This window comes from Aegilops tauschii, chromosome 3 (assembly GCF_002575655.3).
Source record: "Aegilops tauschii subsp. strangulata cultivar AL8/78 chromosome 3, Aet v6.0, whole genome shotgun sequence".
Taxonomy (NCBI): domain Eukaryota; kingdom Viridiplantae; phylum Streptophyta; class Magnoliopsida; order Poales; family Poaceae; genus Aegilops; species Aegilops tauschii.
Window position 1 is genome coordinate 464,966,856 of NC_053037.3, and position 24,693 is coordinate 464,991,548.

General features: G+C 48.9%; 4 protein-coding genes across 4 annotated transcripts; 2 read left to right on the forward strand and 2 right to left on the reverse strand.

Annotated features, from left to right (window-relative positions):
- The first annotated feature begins 1,833 nt into the window (after nt 1-1,833).
- LOC109783116 (uncharacterized) lies at nt 1,834-12,819 on the forward strand. Its single transcript, XM_040404398.2, has 4 exons — nt 1,834-2,715; nt 3,563-4,042; nt 11,341-11,847; nt 11,935-12,819. The coding sequence occupies exons 1-4, from the start codon at nt 2,209-2,211 to the stop codon at nt 12,013-12,015; spliced, it is 1,575 nt and encodes a 524-aa protein (XP_040260332.1). The 5' UTR covers nt 1,834-2,208; the 3' UTR covers nt 12,016-12,819.
- Nucleotides 12,820-12,896: 77 nt separating this feature from the next.
- On the reverse strand, nt 12,897-15,572 carry LOC109783117 (probable metal-nicotianamine transporter YSL18). The gene is made up of 6 exons (XM_020341719.3): nt 15,239-15,572; nt 14,982-15,148; nt 14,762-14,859; nt 14,509-14,643; nt 14,219-14,408; nt 12,897-14,136 (listed from the first exon to the last, which is right to left on the reverse strand). The coding sequence occupies exons 1-6, from the start codon at nt 15,570-15,572 to the stop codon at nt 13,015-13,017; spliced, it is 2,046 nt and encodes a 681-aa protein (XP_020197308.1). The 3' UTR covers nt 12,897-13,014.
- A 2,870-nt stretch (nt 15,573-18,442) lies between these two features.
- LOC109783122 (acidic endochitinase-like) lies at nt 18,443-19,554 on the forward strand. The gene has a single exon (XM_020341724.4). It carries the CDS (start codon nt 18,517-18,519, stop codon nt 19,444-19,446), a length of 930 nt encoding a protein of 309 aa, XP_020197313.1. The 5' UTR covers nt 18,443-18,516; the 3' UTR covers nt 19,447-19,554.
- A 384-nt stretch (nt 19,555-19,938) lies between these two features.
- On the reverse strand, nt 19,939-24,545 carry LOC109783119 (uncharacterized). The gene is made up of 2 exons (XM_020341720.4): nt 22,924-24,545; nt 19,939-20,498 (listed from the first exon to the last, which is right to left on the reverse strand). The coding sequence occupies exons 1-2, from the start codon at nt 24,337-24,339 to the stop codon at nt 20,280-20,282; spliced, it is 1,635 nt and encodes a 544-aa protein (XP_020197309.1). The 5' UTR covers nt 24,340-24,545; the 3' UTR covers nt 19,939-20,279.
- Nucleotides 24,546-24,693: the final 148 nt, after the last annotated feature.

The following is a 24,693-nucleotide window of genomic DNA, read 5'->3' on the forward strand; positions in this document are numbered from 1 at the left end:
TCGATAGGGTACCTGGTCAGACGAGTAGATCGAATGGGAAACAAGGGAGAGTTTTAATCATGTTTAGACCCTCGTAAAAGAGGTAATATCCTACTCCTACTCGCATATATTGATTTGTGTACATGGGTTACAAAGATTGAGGCATTGAGCAATATCTTTGTGATTCTGTACCTAGCTGATCTAGCCTCAACTTATATCGCTAACGTGGTTTAGGGTTACATGTTCTAACTTCTAAATCAATTAGAGGAGTCCTCATGGGCGTCAGTCATCTCGTGGTATACTCCAAGTTTTCCAGGTCCACGTGGTAGTAGGACCATGGCCCAGGCGAACTGTCCCATGTCATAACAGACCTAGGAGGCCCCAGGATGACCTACTTGGGCGGATTCCGATAAGGTGAGGCACCCTTGGGCCGTAACAACCTCAAGCCTATTGTTAAGTGTGGCTAGTCCTTTTTTCTTGCTCAACGCTGAGTTGGTGACGTTTCCGCTCCTCTCTTTATTATCCTCTGTATTTTGATCTGGTAAGAAGGTTATCTCACCACCTTATATCGGATGGGTCATTTGGGCTATAAAGTAGGGCAAAAGCCTAATTCGAGATATGTGGTTGGATGGTTAGGAGGACAGTTGTATCTCCAGCCCACCAGAGTTCAAGTCCTAGACTTGACACCGATGCTCGCATTTTTCTGAAATTATTTCAGGCCTTTCGGCGATGTGCGTTTAGTGGAAGAGACGTTCCCGTCGACTACGAAGGCGTCTGTGGCGACTCCGTCAATCTCAAGAAGATGTGCCAGCTCAGTCTCTCGGAGGTGCTCATAGGGGTAGGGATGTGCGTGCGTGCATTCATATGGGTGAGTGTATGTGTGCATCTATGAGTGTGTGCATCTGTACTATGTTAAAAGAACTAGTTTTTTTGAAAGGCCATCATGGCTAGCTTTATTAGATCAGAACACGTTTACATCGTCTACGAGCAAACTGACAATACAGTCAGGAGGCTCGTTTAACCAACTAATCGAAGCCATATTACAATAACTATAGTTTGCTAGCACATGCACTACTTTGTTACAAGAACGAAGACAATGCTTAAACATGACCTTCCCGATCATAGATCCTAAATCCACACACTCAACGAATAAAGCTGCCGCATCATCCCACCATCTCGTCTGTCCATTGCAGTAATTGATGACTTGTAGTGAGTCCGACTCCGCATCAACTTGGTTCAGACCGAGCGAATTAGCGAACTCTAATCCATCCCTCATAGCCATTGCTTCAACAGTAATAACATTCGCTGCATGTGGGATGAATTTGCACTGAGCCGCAATAAAGTTCCCCCTGTCATCTCTAAGTACTGCAGATGTTGCACCCAGTACTTCATCTGCAAAGAACGCTGCATCAACATTTAGCTTAGTATATCGTGGGTCAGGTTTACTCCATTTTGTTTCAGGCAACTCTAGAGAACGGGATGAAGACATTTGAAAATTTCTTGCGATCGAGAGAACAGAAATTGGTCATCTCCATGATGGAGGCACGGGAGCATTGTGTGTCATTTGTCTTCGAACCCACCATAGGTACCAACTTCCAGTGCCAAGAGCTTGCTTAAAATTGACACTAGGATGTATCTGTAGGTAATTATCCGGTAATGATAGCAGGTACTCAAAAATAGCCGAGCCTGATCTATCAACATGCAATGAGTTATCGACTAGCTCGAGCATGCCCGGCCGCGCCCAAAGATCCCTTGCATGCGCACACTCAAATAGAAGATGCCTGACATCCTCCGCCTCTTGGTGGCAGATAGGGCATGCACCATTAGAATCGACATGTCTATTTGTCAGGATGGCTCGTAGTGGGATGATTCCTCATAATACTCTCCAGCAAAATACCTGAATTTTACGTGGAACTGAGCATCATCTAAATTTTTTTAAAGCTACTAGTTAGAACCATACTTTTTATCTCCCGTGAGCTTGAGGAATGAGGACCATAGCTAAGACGATTGATTTTTTTAGTGGTTTCTTTTTGTTTCCGTCCAAAGGGAAGCTACATTTTTTTTTGAGCAACAAGGGAAGCTACCTTTTTTCGCCAGTTTATGGCCCAGCTAGTACTGCAATAGAGGCCCACGAATAGATTGACCAGGCCGAATAGAGATATAGGCTTCTAAACCCTCGCCACACCTTGTGCGAGATTCCATTTCCACTTTTCACCCGAAACCCCAGCCATGGCGATCGCCGCGGATTCCACCGCCGAGCAAGCCCCGAACCCTGCTCCCCACGAGCCTTCGGACGAGCCCCGCAAGGCTCCCGACCAGCCCGACCGTGGCGAGGACAATGGGGTCGACTTCGACGAGGAGGAGGACGATGCAGAGGAGCTGGACGGGCCGCCGGCGTACAAGGAGAAGGTGAAGGCCGTCTTCCGTCGCCTGCACGCCGAGCCCGTCGGCATCCGCGTCCACGACGTCATCATCAGGGGCAATTTCAAGACCCGCGGCTCCCTCATCGAGGCGGAGGTCGCCGACCTGCTCCGCTCTGCCGGCACCGTGCAGGGCCTGGTGCGCGCCTCCAGCCATGCCAACGCGCTGCTGCGCCGCCTCGACGTGTTCGACTCCGTCTCCATCACCCTCGGCGCAGGCCCGCCCGAGTTCCCCGGTACTGCAATCGTCACCATCCAAGTCGTGGAGGCGGCCAGACCCTACAATCGTGGCATCTTCTTCTTCCCCAAGAAAGAGGTGAAGATCTCTGTAAAATTGCAACGCAAGTGCCTTCAGTTTGTTATTTCTTCCGTTAGCGATGTGTTGGTCAGATGAAGTGCTGCTGAATTAGTTTGGATTCGTTGCTGCTACTATGTGTGTACTGTAGTTTAATTATTGCATTGCATTGCTGGCATGTTCTAAACCAAGGATGCTCAAAGTGGCCACTTTTTACCTACATTACCAATTATTGCATTCGTTACTGCTAGACAAGAATTAGAGGTAACACTAATCAGTAGTCATGTGCTGTTATTTGGTGTATGAATAGGAAATTTTAATGCTTGGAGTCTTACTTTGGTTGCTTTCGTGTGTTCGTTTATCACCTAAGTTAGCATACGCCCTCTCGAATGAATACATCTATTTATCTTAATAATTATGTAGGATTTGGATAGATTATCAGACACAACCATTTGGTGGTGTGGCGACACTCAATTCTTCATCGCTATTTGAGAACACTCAATTGGTTACCATTTTATTATCTTGAGTGAGGCATACAACTGTGAACCATCTCTTATCCAAGAAAACCACTTAACTATTGTTGGTAAGGAAACATATATTTTGACGGTTGACCTACAGCATAGTAAATACACCGTATTATGTGACGCCATTCTAGTCAGAAAACAGAACCATGCAAACATCTTTTTATTTGGGTAAAATAGGTAAATTGGTTTGTTATGTGATGTCATTCTAATGTCTAGTATACGCTTAGTGTTAACAACATAAGAGCAGAAGATTGCATTGGAGGTCTTGAGTAATATGTGCCTTCTTTTTTAACTGCATTCAGTATCTGAAATGTTTCCGGGAATGATGCTTATATTATATTCAGGTAATATCATGGCCAGTTGAAGGATGGTTCATGTTGAAGAACCTATTTGGTTATGGGGACATGTGGAATGTTTCAGGAGAATATGGTTGGGATCAGTCATCAAAGATAGACATTGGAGTGTACCTGCCAAGATTGAAATCAATACCAACACCTTTGACGGCTCGGGCATCAATCCTTTCCGAAGATTGGCTGAAGTTTTCATCATACAAGCAGCGTCTTCTTGGCCTTAAGTTTGGTTTGCTTTCAACCTGGCACCATAACTTGTCTTACGATCTGGCATGGCGTACCTTAACTGATCCCTCACAAATGGCATCAGAATCCATAAGGAGGCAGTTAGGACATAATCTGCTTTCTGCACTGAGTTATGCATATAAAATAGATAAAAGAGATTCAGAATTCCGGCCAACAAAAGGATATGCATTTGTCTCAACTTCTCAAGTTGGCGGTCTATGGAAAAATGGGCTAAGATTCTTCCGCCAGGTTCTTATGCAACCAACTTCTCGTGGTTAATCTTCCATGCAAAGTTTATGCCTACTTTACCTTCATTGCGTTTCTGCTTTCTAATATGTCAAACATTGAAGAGGAGCATTGGCGCAGCGGTAAAGCTGTTGCCTTGTGACCATGAGGCCTTGTGACCATGAGGTCACGGCTTCGAGTCCTGGAAACAGCCTCTTGCAGGAATGCAGGGAAAGGCTGCATTCAAAAGACCCAAAGTGGTCGGACCCTTCCCTGGACCCTGCGCAAGCGGGAGCTACGTGCACCGGGCTGCCCTTTTTAATACGTCAAACACTCACTACTTACTGTTTATCTGCTTTTTATTAGCTGCACTGTAAAGTAACCTGTGAATTAAATCAAGAAAAAGAAGCCTAAGTGTTAATTGTGTGTTTTGCTACTGCCTAGCGAATATCACCTAAGCGCACAGTTCAGGTTTATTTTTTCATCAAATAACGCGCAAAATCCAGGAATGTGCTTTATACTTTATACCAGCATTACCATTTCATTGGAATATACTGTTAGATTGAATAATCCAAGAGTGATGGAAACCCTTACCACAAGGAATAAGTAATTCCCTGTAAAAAGATGGATGTACAAAAGAGTGACTGTGCAAGACCCCGGTATTTAATGCAAGTAACATCTGTTCTCTTTGGTTTTAACAAATTCCGTTTGGCAGTGGAAATGTAGATTGTAGAATATATTGCAATTGATCATGTTACCAACAACTCTCATTGTTTGTGAGTGACTTGTTTGGGAGAGATTGCCAGTGGAAAATAATTGGAAGTTCAATAAGAGATGGATATCAAAACTTAGCATGATCTTAACTGAATAATTTTGACATTTAACTATTTGGAAGGACTGTTCTAATGGGTCACGGTCCTGAAGACAACTTTCAAATTCTTCCTCACACTTATAGCTTCACATCCCAATAGAGAACATAACCAACCATCCGAGCTCATATTATTTGAAATTAAGCCATCGGAAGTCATATTATTCTTCCTCAGACGTATAGCTTCACATTCCAATAGAGAACATAAGCAACCATCGGAGGTCAAATTATTAGCACTTGAGGCATCAAATTAGTCAACTATCCGATTACTGCGCCAAGAGCAGCTGAGTACTCGCCACCTGGTGGTGGAGCCAAAGGTTGGGCCGGGCCCCAGGCCAACCTAGGGCGGACATGATAAACAATGTCAAACAAATGCTACCATCGTCGTCAGGATTCCGGCTTTACGACCCAGGCCACGGGTTGGCTTTCCCGGGTCCTATCCCCCTCCTGTCGCCACCCATTAGCTAAATATAACTGCAGTATATATACGTACTCCCTCCGGTCCCAAATATAAGTCTTTTTAGTGTTTCCAACAAGTGACTACATACGGAGCAAAATGAGTGAATCTACACTCTAAAATATGTCTACATACATCCGTATGTTGTAGTCCATTTGAAATGTCTAAAAAGACATATATTTAGGAACAGAGGGAATACCATTTAAGCATTGCTGATTTTGCTTTGGGCAGTACCTGTCATGGTTTGTTGACTGGCTTCAAATAACCTTACCAGTGTCAATATGCAGCAATTAGAAGTATTTGAGGCTTCTGGTGTTAGGACCCCGATTCCAAGTCACATCGATCTAGCCTGTAACACCTCATATCACTTTGCGGCCTCCCGCATGGTATTCCCACGGGTGTCGCCTTACCATGGCCCGGGACCGTTTGCGCCTTTTGGCTCACGTATATGACAGTGTCGCTAGCATCCATATGACAGAGAACCCGGGCCGACATGGCTAGTCGTGAACCCAAAGCGGCACTAACGTATGGGGACAGGCATACATGAATCAACATCGAACGTGCCGGTCAGCAGCGTGCGAATCCGGGTTGTAGCACTGGGCTAACAGGACTCCGGGAACCCGGGCTGTAGCAGGCTAGGCAGGACTCCGGATGTCACCGCGTGACATTTCCCCGAAGGGACAGACACAGGAACGAAGTGAATCACATGCCGGCCAGTCAAGTGTTCCGGAGCAGTAGTGCTGGGCTAGCAGGACTCCGGTGAACCGGGCTGTAGCGGACTACTATGGCTCATGGAAGCACAATACTACATTTCCCCATAAGAGAGGCTACCAAGGATAAACAACTAGGTTGTCTGATCCCACACATACCAAGCATTTCAATCATACACACAATATGCTCGATATGTGTAAATACAACATGGCATCACAACATAACTCTACGACTCAAGTATTTATTCATTAGGCTCCGAGGAGCGAGATATTACAAACATGGGTCTCTCGACCCAGCATTCAGAGCATACAAGTCAAACACATGCGGAAGCTTAACATGTCTGAGTACAGACAACTATAAATGAAAAAGGCTAAGAAGCCTGACTATCTACTAGATCCTGCCGAGGGCACAAGATCATAGCTGAGGTAACAAGCTAAACGTCGAAGTCCACGCGGAACTACTAGCGAGACTGAAGTCTCTCTGCAAAACATAAAATAAGCAAACATGAGTACAAATGTACCCAGCAAGACTTACATCAGAACTATCTACATATGCATCGGTATCAACAAAGGGGGTGGTGGAGTTTAACTGCAGCAAGCCAGCTTTGACTCGGTGGCTATCCTGAACTACGACTGCAAGCAACTCTTTTGAGGTGGCGCACACGAGTCCACATATTCACCATATCAATACACCACTATGGATCCGCTCCCGTCTCCCTACGAGAACGCCATCCATAGCACTCACGCTTATCTTGCGCATTTTAGAGTATCCACTTTCACTTGTCTATGAACTGTTATAGGCAACCCAGAAGTCCTTTACCGCGGACACGGCTATTCGAATAGATCATATTAACCCTGCAGGGCTGTACTTCGTCACACACGCTCTCGCCACTTACCACCATGTACATGTCGTGTACCTCGGCAACCTTCAAGCGGAAGCCTGGCGAGGGAGTCGGCCACAGCCTACCTAAACACTCAAGTCTCTAGTCCAGGTTTATCGCCTATTCAGGTTCCATCCGCAGGGAGTCCGGCCGAGGTTTCCACATACGGCCCGGAACGATGTGTGCAGGGTTCCCGAGACACCAAACGGGCGACTCGGTACACCGGGCCACGAGCCTACCGCATCACAACCCACCCCTTGGTCAGCGCTGTCCACGGCCTCCAGCTTACTACAAACACCAGAAACTACTTGCAACTCCTGGACGGAGGACAAGGGTGATTAAGAAGCCGAGAGGGTCCATTGGTTTCGGGCCCAATGCGTGGTAGTAACTGTATCATGGATCACAAACACAGAACTCAGTTCCTGAGGACGGCTTCAATGAGACAACCCACCATGTACTCCTACATGGCCTCTCACCGCTACCTTTACCAAATCGTGTTCACACACTTAGCTCACACACAGTAGGACATGTTCATCACCATTCCAATTCATCCCCGACGAATCAGACCCGACTCAACTCTAAGCAGTAGCAGGCATGACAAACAAGCATGAATGGGTAGGCACATCAGGGCTCAAACAACTCCTACTCATGCTAGTGGGTTTCATCTATTTACTGTGGCAATGACAGGTCATGCAGAGGAAAAGGGGTTCAACTACCGCAACATGTAACAATTGAATCGATTGTCCTAATGCAGTAGAAGAGAGCAGGAGCGAGAGAATGGGATTGTATCGGATTGAACAAGGGGGTTTTGCTTGCCTGGCACTTCTGAAGATATTATAGTTCTTCATCGGTGTCATCGATCACGTCATCGGAGCATCGGCTACTGAGAGGGGACGGTTACCGGCAAACAGAGAAGGACACAATCAATGCAATGCGACCATATGATGCATGGTCATGACATGTCAAGAATGTTATGATTTACACTAATGCATCTAGCAACAGTTTAAATGAGGTCCATATGAACTAAGGGTTCATATGCAAACTCCATATTTAGCATTTATAATGTCATTATCATGTTTTCACCTATACAGCAGGTATAACTTAGTTTGACATGCATGAAAATGATACAGATGGATAGATTGCATTTTTCTGATCATTTTTCATATATAAATTATTTCATTCTGAGCTACGGTTGATTTTATATGATTTTTAGAAGTTTATACTATTTTCTGGAATTTTCTGAATAATAATAAATCCAGGAAATGAGTTATTGCGTCAGCACTGCGTCACTGTGACGTCAGCAGGTCAACAGGGTCTGGTCCGGGTCAAACCTGACCCGTGGGACCCGCACGTCAGTGTGACAGGGCAAGAACAGAGGCTGACCAGTGGGGCCAGGTAAACGGCCACGTCAGCGTAGTCAAACTGACACGTGGGGCCACTGGACTTAGATTAATTCTAACTTATTTCGTTAGCTGGTTAATTAAACAGGTGGGGCCCGACTGTCAGTGGGTCAGGGGGTGGTTACCTAGATGGTTAGGCAGCTAATGACGGGTTAACCGGCGACTACTCGCCGGCGCTAAGCAGTGCACGGCGGCGATCGCCGGCCGGCCGTTTCCGGCAACGGCTGGTCGTGCGGGTGGGTTCGCTGGGACGCCCACAGTGTGGCGTGTCCAGTGGTGGTCGTTGCAGCCGCCGGCGTGGGGTCTAGCGACGGCAGCGACGAGCGGAGCGGCGGCCGTGTTGCGGTGGTGCTCGGCCATGGGGCTGCGAGTTGCTAGCGACCCAACGGAGCGGCGGGGCATCATCAGTGTTACACCCGAAGCACGATGGGCAGCGGTGCAAGGCGGAACGAGCTCGGCATCAAGCAGAGCATCGGCCATGGCGGACGGCGGCGCTCGGTCGAAGGGGGCCACGGCTAGAGGATGAAAACGAGAGGGAAAACAGCGGGAGATGATGCGGGGGCTCACGTTGATCTCGCAGAGACGCTCAGAGTGCTCGGGGAGGTCCTGTACGCGACGAAATCGACGGCGGCGATCCACGGCATCGAGGAAGAAGACGGCGTTGAAGGCCGCTCTACAGGGCGTCCGGGCTTGCGTGAGTCATCGAGGAGGAAGAGGCTGTCGTGGCGGTCTTTCAGAGCACGGAGAGAGATCGAGGGGGAGGCTGTGGCTACGGTGGTGCTCGTCGGCGGCGACGGCTGCGCTCGGCGCGGGTGAGAGGAAGGGGGGCAGAGGGGAGAGAGCCACGGGGAGGAGTGAGAGGGGTCCGAGGCGTCCAGGCATCGCGCTGGCGTCGTCTAGGCGCGTCGAGGGGGAGCCAGGCAGGCTGGGAGGGAGGAGGTGGCCGGGGCGCATGCGTTCGCGCGTCGGGCACGCGCCGTCCTCCTGGCAGGGGGAGGAAGACGACAGGGGAGGAGGAGGTGGGCTGGGCTGGCACAGGGCCAGGCCAGGTGGGCTGCACAGTAGGTAGGTCCAGGTAACTTTCTCTCCCTTCTCTTATTTGTTTTGGTTCAGTTTTTCTATTCTGCTTTTCTGTTTTTGATTTAGTAATAATACTAAACCATTTTTAAAACTCCTGAGAAAATTTGTGGGCACTTTTAAAATGTTTACTAACAGCCCTCAAATGTTTTCAGAATTATTGAAGCATTTAACATATTTGTAGCCATTAAATGCTCCAATTCAAATACTTATGATTTAATCCAAAAACCTGAAATGACCTTGGGAAAATATGCACCACATTTTGTCAGAGGTTTTCACCAATTTCAAAAATGATGGACTTTTCCTGAAGTCACTTGGGTTTATTGGAAGTGATTTTATTTGAGCCTATTTGAATTTATTTGGTGCTAGGGTTTGGTCAGTCCCCATTTCAAGTTTCTGAGAATTTAAACATGATGCAAGATGATGATGCAATGACAAGCAAGGCCAAGCTAGGGCTGTGACATCTGGTATCTACTCACGGTTGGATAAATCAGTGTTCAGTTCATCTTTTTGATCTATCATGGATAACTTATGTTGAGTAATGCATTAGAAACCAATGCATATATAGGTTACGAAAATTATGTATTAGAGTTTTAGGTACCTAAATTATTGCCATTTTTTCGTCATCAATACTTGTGTTTGGAGATATTTGGTCCGACTTTACGTGACCCAGTTCACATGGCAAGTTTTGTTTCGATTTGGGAAGATAATTAATTACTGTCCTTGTTAGGATATAGAAGAATTATTGCTCGTTTTTTGGTAGTGCTCACTATTTATTGATGAGTTCTGTTTACCATGCACAATGTGATTTGAGATTTTCTTGGTAGGAACTCCTTTTGTTCTTTTCACATGAGTGGTGAACATCCAAAACTTCCATCACTCTGTTCTGCTTACCATACGGATTGCTCACTTACCCTGTTGTCCATCAGATTATTTATTATAATAATTGGTGAGTATTGTCATGAAAGCTGTATATAGTAAAGAGCTACACCCAGGTGTAGCTTCTTCGATTCTTTATATCTCTGTTAAGAGTTCAGTCTTGGTGTCTCTGCTGTGGATGTTAGTACAGTTCATCAAAGAAGCACCAGTTTCACTATGACTGGCTCGCCGGAAAGAAGGCCAGGTGCTTGTATTCTCAAGGACTTGGACTGGAAAGGAGGAGAGTTAATAGGATTAGGAAAGAGTTCAGTTTAATAAGGAAAGATCTAATAAGTCTAATTGTATTGTCCTATTAGGACTTACGAGAGGTCAAGGGCCTGATCATCCACTATATAAAGGTGGCATGTATTTTATCTACGTTTGGGACAGGCAATAACAGACAATCTATTCACTCAAAGTTATTCTAGTTTCAAACTATGTCTACCCAGTCACCTGTAGCCATGCTGGCTATTATCTTCAGCATGGTAGTTATCCATTGCGAATCAAGGTCCACAACAGTCTTGGTCATTTCTCTCATTCTCTTTTGTTGGTTTTGGGTCGTGGCCCTTGGTTGGTGCGTCATAACTATCTTTCATCATGAAGGCGAATATCACCTTATTCGAAGTTCCAGAGAAAGTTGGCAACCTTATGGCCAACCTTAATCAAAGCCATATGAATTGTACGGTTGTGATAGGTGTGGAAGTAGTGGAACCAATCCTTGTAATGCAATGCTACAGCACATTTGAATATAGGTAGCAAAGAGCGCTTGCGCTCCAACTCAGACCAATCAACTTGACACCTGCATATCACTATGAGGGCCATGCCTGTTAGCACAATACCCTTGCCTCAAGGCTTTGTTATAGACAGTGTTTTCTAAATAGAATGAGGCAGAAGGAAGCATCCGAAAAGGATGGAAACCTAAAAGTTTGTAATTTTGTCAAATGAGTTTCCAGATAGAAGTATGCCTTGTGAATATTTTCTCACCAAACATCACTCTTTTCTTTGCTGCAGGAGTTTGATGGTCGCGGCGCTGTTCCACTCGGTTTTTGCAATGCTGCCCTTAATGTTGGCATATCAGCAGGGGTGATTCTACCTTTGAGCAGAGGATTTATGGAATTGTCTTCACCTGTCCCTGATAGATTTTACCTTGGAGGTCTTTCTTCCCCTGTATGCAGCCTTGGTGTGATATCATCTCTGTTGGGTTTCAAAACAAGAGGAGTTGGCCCATCCGAACCACGGAGATCTGTCCCAGGCGAGTCAGACGCTGCTGCCTCTACAGGGAGGGATTACTTGGGAGGCGATCTTGCTGTTTCTGCATTTGCTGATCTATCCTTTGATTTGCCCCTAAAGCTGTTCAGAGATAATGGAATTCATGGTCATGCATTTCTTTGTGCTGGAAATCTTGCCAAGTTATCTGAGGGTGAGTTTAAGAATTTCTCATTCCCTGAGTTTCGGCGCACATTCAGAAGCTCTGCTGGTGTTGGCATTGTCTTTCCAACCTCACTTTTCCGGATCGAGGTATATTTTGAGACCTCAATCTTTCATTATGTGATCCTTAGTGTTTGTTAGGTGACTAATCCATGCTATTGGGCTTCATTGTTCCAGTTAAATTACTGCCATATCTTGAAGAAACATGAACATGATCATGGAAAGAGTGGAATTCAGTTCAGCTTCTCCTTGGAGTAGATGTTAGATAGTGGAGCAACATTTTTGACCTGTTGAAGAATATTGCGTCCTATTGCACTGAACCATTTATCTTCGTTGCTGAGTCAGCTGTTTAACAAGTACTCCCTCCGTCTGAAAAAGCTTGTCCCTCAAATGGATGTATCACCAAGTTAGTGTTAGACTCATCCATTTGAAAGACAAGCTTGGGACAAGCTTTCTCGGACGGAGGGAGTAGGAGACTAGTTGATCCGTCATCCGATATATTTGACATCTCGTGGTATGATCGAGAACTGGAAGGGTGTTGGGTGCTGTATTAAATTTATTCGATTTCACGGTGTTGCCATGTTTTGAAGTTGTCTTATTGGCTCGGTAGAGATTACGCTGTTGCTTTAAATTGTGATGGTTGGTACTGGATAGAATATTACATGCTGTTATGTTGGCAGGAGTTTTACACAATGGAGTTGGGAGGCCCTGCTACTTGTATGCATGCTTTTTATTCTGACCATTTTGACTGATATGTGTGTGCTCTATAGAATAGTGCGTGTTGGCTAGTGTTGAGTGGTGCAAGTCTGAAGAAAAGCTCCAGTGTCAGGCTGCGCAAACAGCTGGTGAACTGAGCAGAAATCAGTTGCACATCTCATCAGGGTTCTTTGGTTTCTCAGGGTTTTTGTTTTGTTTTGAAAAAGCTATCTGTTTCTTGTTTCCCGCACCTCAAATGCACATGAAGCCTCGTTGATATGTTGATTCATCTGATCCACTATGGTCATGGTCACTCTGTTTGCTACTCCCTCTGTCCCATAATATAAGAGCGTTTTTTAACTAGTAGTTAGGTTTGTATTGTACATTTGCACTACATAGTTGATCATGTGGTAAACTGCTGACATGGTCGAAAAGTCTGTTCATTCTACATCAAACGACCAATAATTGCAGAAGTTCCAATTTACATGCTATCACTAGATCATGTCGTCGTATCATCATGGCAGGATCTACAGGTCAGGAAGGGTTGGGTGTCGACAGCCTTCATCGGGACTTCTCAAGTACAGTGGCCAGGTAGGCGTCCAGCTTGTCGTTCTGCTCCCTGGCGACGAACCTGATGCAGATGGGCGGCGTGACGCCGTACCTGGCGAGCAGCGCGTAGGGGATGGAGAAGAGCCCGTCGCCGCAGATGAGCCCGGACGCGAGCACCGGCCCGAACGCCTGCGCGCCGTCCCTGTCCGACCTGGTCCACAGGTAGAGCACCAGGCTGCCGACGCACATGTCGATGGCCACCGCCGGCACCAGCAGGAACGACATGGCCATGCCGGTGACGCTCGGGATGAAGTTCCTTGCGCGCCACTTGTAGTGCGCCGCCGCCTCCCGCAGCGCGCACACCGCCAGCGCCAGCACGAAGAAGCCCACGCTCATGCTCAGGCAGTGCCGGGGCAGGTCCAGGTCGCCGACGCCGACCACGGCGATGGCCCGGTAGATCTTGGCCAGCGGCACCTGGTAGATCTTGTTCCCGGCCTCCTCGTAGAAGTGGTGGAACACGGTGAACACGGCCGGGTTGACGACGCAGCCGATGCCGGTCCCGATGACCTGGCTCACGAAGAGCGCGCGCGGCGAGGTGAGCGTCAGGTACCCGGTCTTGAAGTCCGACATGAAGTCGGAGGCGGTGGATACGACGGACGAGACGACGCCGCAGATGACGAGGCTCCCCACCACCCCGCCGTTGCCGTACCCGATCCACGACGCGAACAGCAGGATCACCAGCTTGCTGTACTGCGCCGCGAAGTTGGTCTCGGCCACGCCCGTGCCGTAGGCGTTGCAGAAGGCCAGCAGCGGCGCGAACACGTACGCCGTCGCCACGTGGTAGTGCCGCACCTGGCCGTAGAGGTGCGGGATGGCGACGGTGGACAGCAGCGCCAGGGCCGCGTAGCCGCCCATGGCGAGGGTGCCCGGGACGTGCTCCCGGAGGAACACCTGCGTCCGGCGCCGGTCGTCGAAGCTGAGCACGTTGCGCGGCACCGCGTTGGCGTCGGAGAAGGACCGCAGCGCCTCCGCCGCCTCCAGCTGGTGGTGCCGCATCGTCTGCAGGGTCCTCACCATGATCACCACCAGCTGGAAGATGCCGTCGCCCAGGATCATGCCTATGGCGCCAAACACCTGAAATTACATCACCAGTCGAATAGAGCGTGCGTGCATGTGCTCCACGTCCAAATCTGTTGGTCGATCAGAAACTACGCACCTTGTAGCCGTTGATGCCACGCAAGCTGCCTTCCTGGAGATCGGCGGCGTACCAGCTCCCCTCTTTGGTTTCGATGTAGGGCCACATGAATCCCCAGGAGACGATGGCCCCGACCAGCATCGAGATGTTTATCAGGTAAGGGCTGATCATCCCGACGCCGACGTATGTTCCGTTCAAATTGAGGTAGAAGCTGAACGCATCACACAGCACAAGTAGCTTTCACTGATCATCTCTAACAAGTAGTTCTCGGTTGGATTGCGACATGTAGAATGGATGGATGGATAAGTTACCCGCGATTGAAGGCGGCAAGCCCAAATGAAGGGAAGAAGGTCATGCCACAATGCGGTCCGCCGGAGTAAAACCATTGGAAGATGGACACGAAAAAGCTTCCCAGGCACGACTGGATCATCAGAGACACTTGCTTCCTGTGTTATGAAACCAATGGATTACTCAACCCAGCATTATCTTATCTTGTTGCTTGCTACCGGAGTTGAGCAGTAGCTAGGTTGATGTGATTGATTTAGTAGCTCCGTGCGTGCTTACTTTGCTTGCATGGCTCCGTAAGGGGTGTGGAAGCTGTTGATGAGGTGAGCCGTAGCTGAGCCGCTCGGGAACGTCAGCCGGTGGCGGATGATCATCGTCTACACGTTAACCGGCCAGCACAGTAGGAATGCATCAGAAAGAACTTTGCCAGAGCTATAATTAGGTGCAGTGCGCGTACGGTTCAAGTTTTATCTCATTGGCGGCGCACGTAGGTTGGTACCTTCCTCATGGGGATAATGGCGAGAATTCCGACGAAGCTGATGAGAAAGTAGAAGGCCATAATCCGGGGTAGCGTCGGCTCGCTGACGTTTCTGCCGTGGACCTCGCCGGTGTTGATCTTCTCCGCCGTCCTATGGTCCATGGCGAGCAGGTACGACCCGAACCCTCCTAATCAGTTAACAACGCCGCAAACACACGCGAAATCAAGGGACCGGCCGACCGAGCAGAGGAGATTCATGGTCGACGATCGAGGCGTACCGCTGTAGGTCATGCTGGCGCAGGCGACGACGCAGGTCTGGACGACGACGTTCTCGTGGCGGGTGAAGGGCTCGTAGAACACGCCGAGCTTGTCGAGCAGGCGCGTCCACGCCTTGAGGAGGAAGAACCCCAGCAGGCCGGCGGTGATGTTCAGCGTGGGGACGATCCCCGACGTGAACACCAGGTTCATCATGACGCCGCTGAAGGCCGCGCCCAGGACCAGGCTCGCCACCACGGCGCGCGGCGTCACCTGCTCCGTCCATGGCGGGATGGTCTGCTCCTCGAACGCGCGCTCCGTCGACGGCCCCTCCCGCGGGTCGCCGATCGGCTCCATCGATTATCGCCCCACACGCCTGCGAGCCAGTGCCGGCCTCTATCGCCCAGGTTGTGCATGCATATGCATGCATGCACTTGACTATTTGGGAATGGAGGAGGGACGAACGAACATGAGGGATACATCGTTTGGGTTACTATTATTGACGTGATATAGAGAGTGGCCTGTCCAAGCAGGGACAGAACCTTCTTCATACTCCCGGAACAAAATTACAGAGGGGGAGCAATATAGAGAGTGGTTTCCATCGTTCGTGATTGCTCTGAGACCCGGGCTACTTTTTAGGTTGTCAAAATTTACCTGGTTTGAAAATGTTTCGTTCAGTTTTTGTCTTGTTTCAACGTGTATCATCATGTTTCGTTGTGCACCAATAAAAAGGAATGCACTTGTTCTAAATCGGGTTTGCTGATACACGGTTATACACAATGAAACATTAAGGTATACTTTGAAACTGGAAGAAAAACCCAATGTAACTATTTGAAACAAGACAAATTCTGAAAACAACAAAAAAGTAGCATGAATCTCAAAGCAATCACGGATGCTTGATCCATGCACAGAGTATCTCCTGCACAGTAGAATAGCTTTTCTCTATATATGTGAAAAATATTTATGCATTGTTGTTGTAATGAAAAACAATCATAACATGGCATTGTCCAAATCAACGAGACTGCGGAGTATCCTGCTCTTTGTTGAGCGTGTGCATTTTGTCAGACACTCAACAAAGGCCCTCCTAAAACTGAGTGCAGCGGAAAAGCACTTGGCACAAAGCCAACACTCACCAAAGCCTTGCCTTTGCGAAGTGCAGACTAGAAAACATTACAATGAGCCGGGCACTCGGCAAAATCGGGGGCACGTGTCCCTGACGGTCGACAGAGAGTTGCCAACGTTGTCGTGTCTCTCGGTACAAGCTGGTTTACATAGGAAACTCAGATATATACAATAAATAAAAAACGGAGACGAACTTTTGATCCACATTTAAACCGCATGTGAGGACTGAGTGTTGGACTATAAATTTTCGGCAAAAAAGGACTATAAATACTAGTAGGAGGCACGTGCAGTGCACGTGGTGTCCTGATCAAACTGCATTTGTTCCTGTATAAAATAAATCTCTGTTTACACGATTGATACTACAAAAGCTAGCCACAGAAGATCTTGAATGAGAAATTTTCTAGTAGTCGTCATCACGTGAGGATGTGTAAGGTGTGCAAGTAGGCGTGCAATGTCTCGATAGTTCCAGAAAAATCACATCCACCTCGTTTTGGCGCGTGACTGGATGGAGCGAATCCAGGTAAGTACAGCCGTTGGAACACTCAAGTTTGCTATGATAAACGATAGGGATTCACTCTATGGAAGAAATCAACGGCTAGGAAATGCCTCTGCGTCAGGATCGTGGCTAATCCAAGTTTAATTTTTTTTTTTTGTACTATAGGAGTAGAGATGTTGTGCACTTTACTTTATCAGCGTCATCTTCTTTTAAAAGAAAGTAAAAGACTTGCCATTTTCCCAAAGAGTGTGGCGGGCAAAACCAGCGCCACACTTTCGGCGAAAAATTCTACTACAAAAGACTCTCTGCGTTGTGGCGAGACTAACCTTCGTCGGCAACCAAACAGCCGCACCTTCGGCGTGGCGAGGTAAGTCCGGCAACCAAACAACCCCTAACTTGTCCGATTAATTGGCAGAAAACCAGGCTAAAACCGATACAATCCAACCCATAGCATGGACACCATGGGCCAAGTTGGCCACCGACATGAAATACAAAGCTGGAAAAAAGAAAGACACCTGCCGAGGAGTCGAAAGCGTCATCATCATCACCGGTTGTCTCTGAACGGGCGACTCCGACTTCGCCATAGAGCTCCAACATCGAAGCCAGCCTTCAAACAATTGCATAGAAGCCACGACGACACATGCCAACAGAAGGCCACATGGGCGAGCAACCGACAACTCTGACTTTGACGACGAGCTTTGCGAGGGAAATATGCAGGACTTGTGACGACCGTGCCCTCCAGAAACGGCCACTGAGCGCCAGTCCTCATCGCTACCTAGGCATGCTTCACCACAGCTCCGAGTTCAAAGCAACCAAGTAACCCATAGAAGAGCATCTCGGACACACCAGGAAGAACCGACTACCGAAGTCCGCGCCATGATCCAAGCTCCTCTCGATGCCACCATCGTCGCCAAATAGAAAGCAACGCCCCGCCCCAGCAAACAACACGGCGAATATGTCGCCATCCACCCGTCTCCCAGTCATAGTCGGCTTCGAGTAGATGCCCCCAAGGAGGAGAAAGACGCGAAGACGCCTCCATCACCCGATCCAACGGATTTGAGATTTTCCTCCGGAGCCAAAGCCATGGGGAGATAGAGGAGCACACCTCCACGACAACGCTTTCTAGAAAGATCGTGGCACCTGTGGGCGCCGCCATTGCCTGCGCCGATGAAGACCGGAGCAAGGATTTCTCCTGGAGTTGCGCGGACCCCCTATCGCCACCGACCACCGACCACTGACCAGATCTTTTGAATGAAGTGGATTCAAAATTTAAACCTTTTTTATTAAAAGAGAAAAGTTCAACACAAAAAAAATGAACGGATTGTGCCGCAAGCCCGTAACATAACAGATCGAGAGGACTGTGATATGAACAAGTCAGTACTGTGTTTGAACGAGTATCCCAAACATGCAGTTAAAATTAGCAACGTGCCGTAGCAGATGGAGATGCATGCAACTCCAAAAAAACAAGATCGGGGCCGAACGACGTGTTGAGAATGTTCAGAATCTTAAACAAACAAAGATATGTCTCCAGCGTTACCTCGAGGGCACGCCCAAATTCCTAACGAGACCCGATCACCGGAGTACAGTATAAATCAAGCAGGTAGCACAGCAGCGTCCCATATCTAAAGCAAGAAGCAAGCCCCACTCCCTTGTGAGCGAAAGAGCTAGCCGCAGCTACCAACAATGGCCATCCCGGCTAAAGCCAGCAGCTCCTTCTCCGTCGCCTGCCTCTTGGCCGCCATCTTCCTCCTCTCCTCAGCCCCACGGAGCCACGGCGGCAGCATCGCCATCTACTGGGGCCAGAACGGCAACGAGGGCACCCTGGCCGAGACCTGCAGCACGGGCAACTACGCCTTCGTCAACATCGCTTTCCTCTGCAGCTTCGGGTCGGCCCAGGAGACCCCGCAGCTCAACCTGGCGGGCCACTGCGACCCCTACTCCAACGCCTGCACCAACCTCACCGCCGACATCAACCTCTGCCAGTCCAAGGGCGTCAAGGTGATGCTCTCCATCGGCGGCGGCGCCGGCGGGTACACGCTCAACTCCGAGCAGGACGCCGCCGACCTCGCGAAGTACATCTGGGACAGCTTCCTCGGCGGGAGCTCGCCCAAGCGGCCGCTCGGCGCCGCCGTGCTCGACGGCGTCGACTTCGACATCGAGGGAGGGAACCCGGACTACTACGGCGCGCTGGCGGCGCACCTCAAGGCCTACGGCGGCAAGGGCAAGGGGGGCAGCAAGGAGGTGTACCTGTCGGCGGCGCCGCAGTGCCCGTTCCCGGACCAGTGGGTCGGCAAGGCGCTCCAGACCGGCCTCTTCGACTACGTGTGGGTGCAGTTCTACAACAACCCGCCGTGCCAGTACGTGCAGGGGGACACGGCCAACCTCATGGACTCGTGGAAGCAGTGGACGTCGGGGGTCCACGCCAAGTACATCTTCCTCGGGCTGCCGGCGGCGCCGGCGGCGGCCGGGAGCGGGTTCATACCGGCGGGGAGCCTGGAGTCGCAGGTGCTCCCAGCGCTCAAGGGCTCCAGCAAGTACGGAGGGGTGATGCTGTGGTCCAAGTTCTACGACGACCAGGACGGCTACAGCTCCGCCATCAAGAACGCCGTCTGATGATGATCGATCTCATTCCTGCACGGCCCGGGTTATGGGAGCCGACAGTGGTGTGTATATAGTTGTGGCGCATATGGTCTGGCGACTGGCGTAGTTAATTTATCTGTGCGCACAGCGGGATTTATATCGAATAAAAGGATCTGTCACCTGTACAGTGTTCTGCTGCTGGACTTACAGTCAACATATATTAAATCATACTCCGTAATTCTGACGAACGCGCCAGTCATTTTCAAATGATACAAGACTAGATATGTGGCCGAGGCACTCTCAAATAACACATGGATCAACGACATCAGATGTACACTTCCTGTCCAGGCCATTGGAATTCATGGACCTGTGGCGTCTTTGTCTCGTACAGGATGCTGCCCTGCGGCAGTTTATTCAATTGGCCAAGCCAGTGCTATGAGCGGCCTCGTTTGCCTGGCGATGAACAAAATGAAGCTGGAATACATCATGTGTTCAGCACCCCAGAAGAGGTTGCTCCCATCAAAATATGGCAGAATCAAGTTTGCCCATACATACATTGATACAAGATCCACAGTGAAATACATGAAGACGACAGTTTCTATTTCTTGTATTGGCATCCGAACATGAGCTCGTTTACACAGCAGAGGAACCAGAAACAAAAATGGACAACAAAAGAGAAGCGCCGCGGTTCTCTTCGCTGTCGTGGACGATTATACAAGCCATGAAACGTCCTTTTATCATGTAACTTATTCTTCTCAGTCTCATACTGCTGCTGTACATGGTCACATGGACTTCCTTAGATAACCATCGTATGGTATTTCAGATAATTATCGGGTGATATTTCGCAGACTTGTTGAACCAATAACTTAGCCAACTGATCCCTCCAGCTTCAGGTTCATTAGTGCATCCACCTCCTGGGCAAACTCGTAAGGAAGGTGTTCAAAGACGGCTCTACAGAACCCACCTATCATGGCTGCAACGGCCTTTTCATGATCAATCCCTCTTTGCTGAAAGTAGAATAGCTGATCCTCGCCAATTTTGGATGTGCTTGCCTCATGCTCAACACGGCCACTAGTGCAACCCACCTGTTGCCACGAAAGTTGGGTCAAAATCATACTATAAATGAGGTTTTCTGAGGAACTATTATTGAAATGAAGGTAAGCAAACCCCTGGTATAACTACTTGTCAGAAAGAACCGTTGTTAACACATAGAGCTCATGCCAATACAGTACAGGACGCACACTTATGCAAGTGCAGTATGAGATACACATGCAGCTTAGGCATGCAGAACATAGGAGTTGTTGACCCCGATATTCATGCAGCTTATGCAAGTGGTTGCATAAGTTAGAATAAGAATAAGCATGACAATGCACACGTGTCCCTTGAGATTATAGGGACATCAGATGAAGTATCAAGATTAACCGCTAGACCTAATTGAGTAATTCAGCCAGCTATAGAAGTCTATTTAGCATGGATGTATATGTAAGATTCTCGAAGTGCACTAGTAAAAATAATAAAAGATACTCCCTCCGTTCACTTTATAAGTCGTTTCAGACAACTGAAATAGAACTGTTTTGCACTGTGTCTGAAATGCTACAACGCCTTATAAAAGTGAACGGAGGTAGTAATTCATATAGTATTTGCTTAGTAGTATATCTGTATATACCTAAAACAAAGTAAGGTGTGAAGGAGAACATTATGAAATGCAGCACTGCACTTCCCATAATGCCTATTAAACTTGTCTTGACTAATGATTATATGGCTCATATGCCTTATCAGTCTTAACCATAAAACTTGCATCAATGAGTTGCAAAGTTTCTCTCACTCCAAGTCAATGCAAGAATTTCTACCTTATTATTTCTTCCATCATTATCATGACAACTTCTGAGTGTGCTTTTAGTATGCAAATGACAGGAGTGTTTATAAGGTTGCACAGATCAATGCTATATCAAGATACTGATACCTTCTGAGTTCCAGTACACATGGGAGTTTAATTCAGAATTAGGCAGAATACCATTAACATTTATCTTGCATGTCTAAAACTTAAATGGAGAGAAATTTAATTTTACGCTAGGAATTGTTATGGTTCAGCCTGGGAAGAGTTTGAAGACCAGCGGCAACACATGCCCTCAACTAGCCCCTGCAGGGCATGATCCCTCTCGTGGTAAGAGTAAAGGCCCTTTATATAGCAGATATTGAACTATTTTTTCGAGAAACCGCATGAGAGCGTGCGTTTCATTTCAAGAGAGAGTTGTAGTTACACTCCTCCTAGGAGGCGTGCGTTTCATAGCAGATATTGAACTATTGTATGAAGAATTTAATAAATTAAGAGTTCTACTTGAATGATCGATGATTCATTGCTTGACTAAAGAGTTGCACAACTGCCCTTTATATAGGAGACTGACTTATGCACAAGTCAGAGCACAACTCAAACTCTTCAGACCCATAACTCTATCAAAGTTTTGGACTCTTCCTAGTCTAAAGACCCATCTATATCCAACAAGAATACTTCTCTTACTGTCTATCCCTTAGCCTGCCCTATCCTGTGCCTTAACGGATATGCACACATGAGGCTGCTATCGCACACGCACACATAGGCTGAGTCCATGTTGCTGCTGCCGGCTTGTCACATGACCACTGCGGAAACCACCCCACATAACAAATGGTACCCTCAACAACCAGATTACCAAAGCTACTTAATTCCGATATCATGTCAGCACATAGTTTTGCCTCAAATCGTATATACCATATGTACCACAGAGATCCCAACTCTATATGTACTTCGACACTTGATAGTAACTAACCACAAATTAGTCACAGAGACAGAGCCTGCCCTATGACAGCAATCGAACTTTGCGTGCCAAACTAACCTAGGACAGAAAAAAGGCCCTTTATATATCAGATATTGAACTATATCTATATGAGCAATTCAATAAATTATGAGTTCTAACTAAATGTTCAATTATTTGTTGCTTGCTTAAAGAGTTACACAACTGCCTTTTATATAGGTGACTGACACAACCACAAGCTGGAGCACAACTCAAAACTCTTCACAGAACCATAACTCTATTTTCCTAATTTAATTGGGCTCTTCATAGTCTGAAGACCCATATGTATACAGCATGAATACTTCTCTCAAGACTATCTCTAAGCATGCCATATCCTATGCATTAAAGGATGTGCAAACATGAGGCTTCTATCGCACACATAGGCTGAGTCCATGTTCTTGCTGTTGCTGGTTGTCACATGGCCACTGTGCAAACAGCCCCATAACAAATGGTATCCTCGAAAAACCAAATTACCAAAGCTCCTTCATTGCAACATCATGTCAGCAAAATTTTGCCTCAAATCTTATCTACTACGCGTGCAACTGAGGTCCCAATTCTGTGCGTGTTTCACCACTTAACAGTAACTAACCGCAAATTAGGCACAGACACAGAGCATGGCAGCAACTGAACCTTGCATGCCAAACTAAGATAAACAAACATGTAATTAAGAAGCAGAAAGTACCTGAATGGTCGGATAGGTGTTGGCGGCAGCGTTGTCCCCAATCAGCAATGAATCACACTGCGAAGAATTATAAGCATTCTCTGCACCTGAATTCATCTGGACCAGCCCACGGTAGCAATTCCTTGACTTTCCTGCCGAGATACCTTTGGATATAATCCGGCTGCGTGAATTCTTCCCCTTATGGATCATCTTTGTCCCTGTATCGGCCTGCTGGTAATCCTTGGTCAGTGCTACGGAGTAGAACTCTCCAACAGTGTCGTCCCCAACAAGCTCCACACTTGGGTACTTCCAGGTGATTGCTGACCCTGTCTCAACCTGTGTCCATGAGATTTTCGAGCCACGCCCCTTGCACCGCCCCCTCTTGGTCACAAAATTGTAAATGCCCCCTTTGCCCTCCTCATCGCCGGCATACCAATTCTGCACGGTGGAGTACTTAATCTCGGCCCCTTCTTCGCACACAAGCTCCACCACCGCGGCGTGGAGCTGGTTGGAGTCATATGCTGGAGCTGTACAACCTTCTAAATAGCTAACCGTGCTCCTCTCATCAGCCACAATCAGAGTCCTCTCAAACTGCCCGGTCTCCTTGTCGTTGATTCTGAAGTAGGTTGATATCTCCATGGGGCAGACCGTATCCTTGGGCACGTAGCAGAAGGATCCGTCACTGAACACGGCTGAATTGAGCGCGGCATAGTAATTGTCACCGGGCGGCACGATGCTCCCGATGTAGCGCTTGATGAGGTCCGGGTACTCACGGATGGCCTCGGAGATGGAGCAAAATATGACGCCCTTGGCCATGAGCGCCTCCCGGTGGGTGGTGGCGATGGAGGTGGAGTCGATGACGGCGTCGACGGCGACGTTGGAGAGGCGCTTCTGCTCGCCGAGAGGGATCCCGAGGCGGTCGAAGGTCTTGAGCAGCTCGGGGTCGACCTCGTCGAGGCTGTTGAGCTTGGGCTTGGTCTTGGGCGCGGAGTAGAAGCAGAGGGACTGGAGGTCGACGGGCGAGTAGACGTTGTCGCTCCAGGTGGGCTCCGCCATGGTGAGGAAGCGGCGGTAGGCGGCGAGGCGGAAGTCGAGCATCCAGGCCGGCTCCGCCTTGAGCTCCGAGATGCGGCGGACGGTGGCCTCGGAGAGGCCCTTGGGGATGGAGAAGGACTCGAAGTCGGAGACGAAGCCGTACTTGTACTCCCGCTTGAGCAGGTTCTGCAGCGCCTCGGCCTCGTCCGCCGCCGGGGACGAGGGCGAGGGCGACGGCGACGGCTTCTGCGGGCCCGTCTGCACGGCCACCACCGAGAGGCGGCCGCGGCCGCGCGCGTCGACGCGCCGGCGTGGCCCCCCGGACGGCCGCCCCGCCCCGAGCCTGGCGGTGAGGGCGCAGGGCCCGAAGAGGGACGTGGAGGCGGAGGCGGAGGCCGCCATGGTCGGTCGCGGCCGGCGAGGCGGAGGCGGAGGCGAATTTGGGAGGGGTGGGATGAGCGGCGGGGAGAGGAGAGGAGGAGGAGACCGTGAGATGAGAGAGAAACGAGGGGGGAGCCCCCGTCCGTTGTTGACAGGGAGAGGCACGGGCGTATGGTCCGCGCGCGCCGCTGGGCCCGGTGGCTCGGGCGTGTGTCCACGGCGTTGGCGAACCAGGTCCAGGGAGAACCGCGCTGGAGGAAGAGGGGTCGTGTGGCGGCCGAGCGGCGGAGCACGGCACCGGATGGGGTTCGCGACACGTGGCTTTTCCTGGAGAAGCGCTGGAGAACACAGATTTTTCATCCGTTTTTTCCTGCC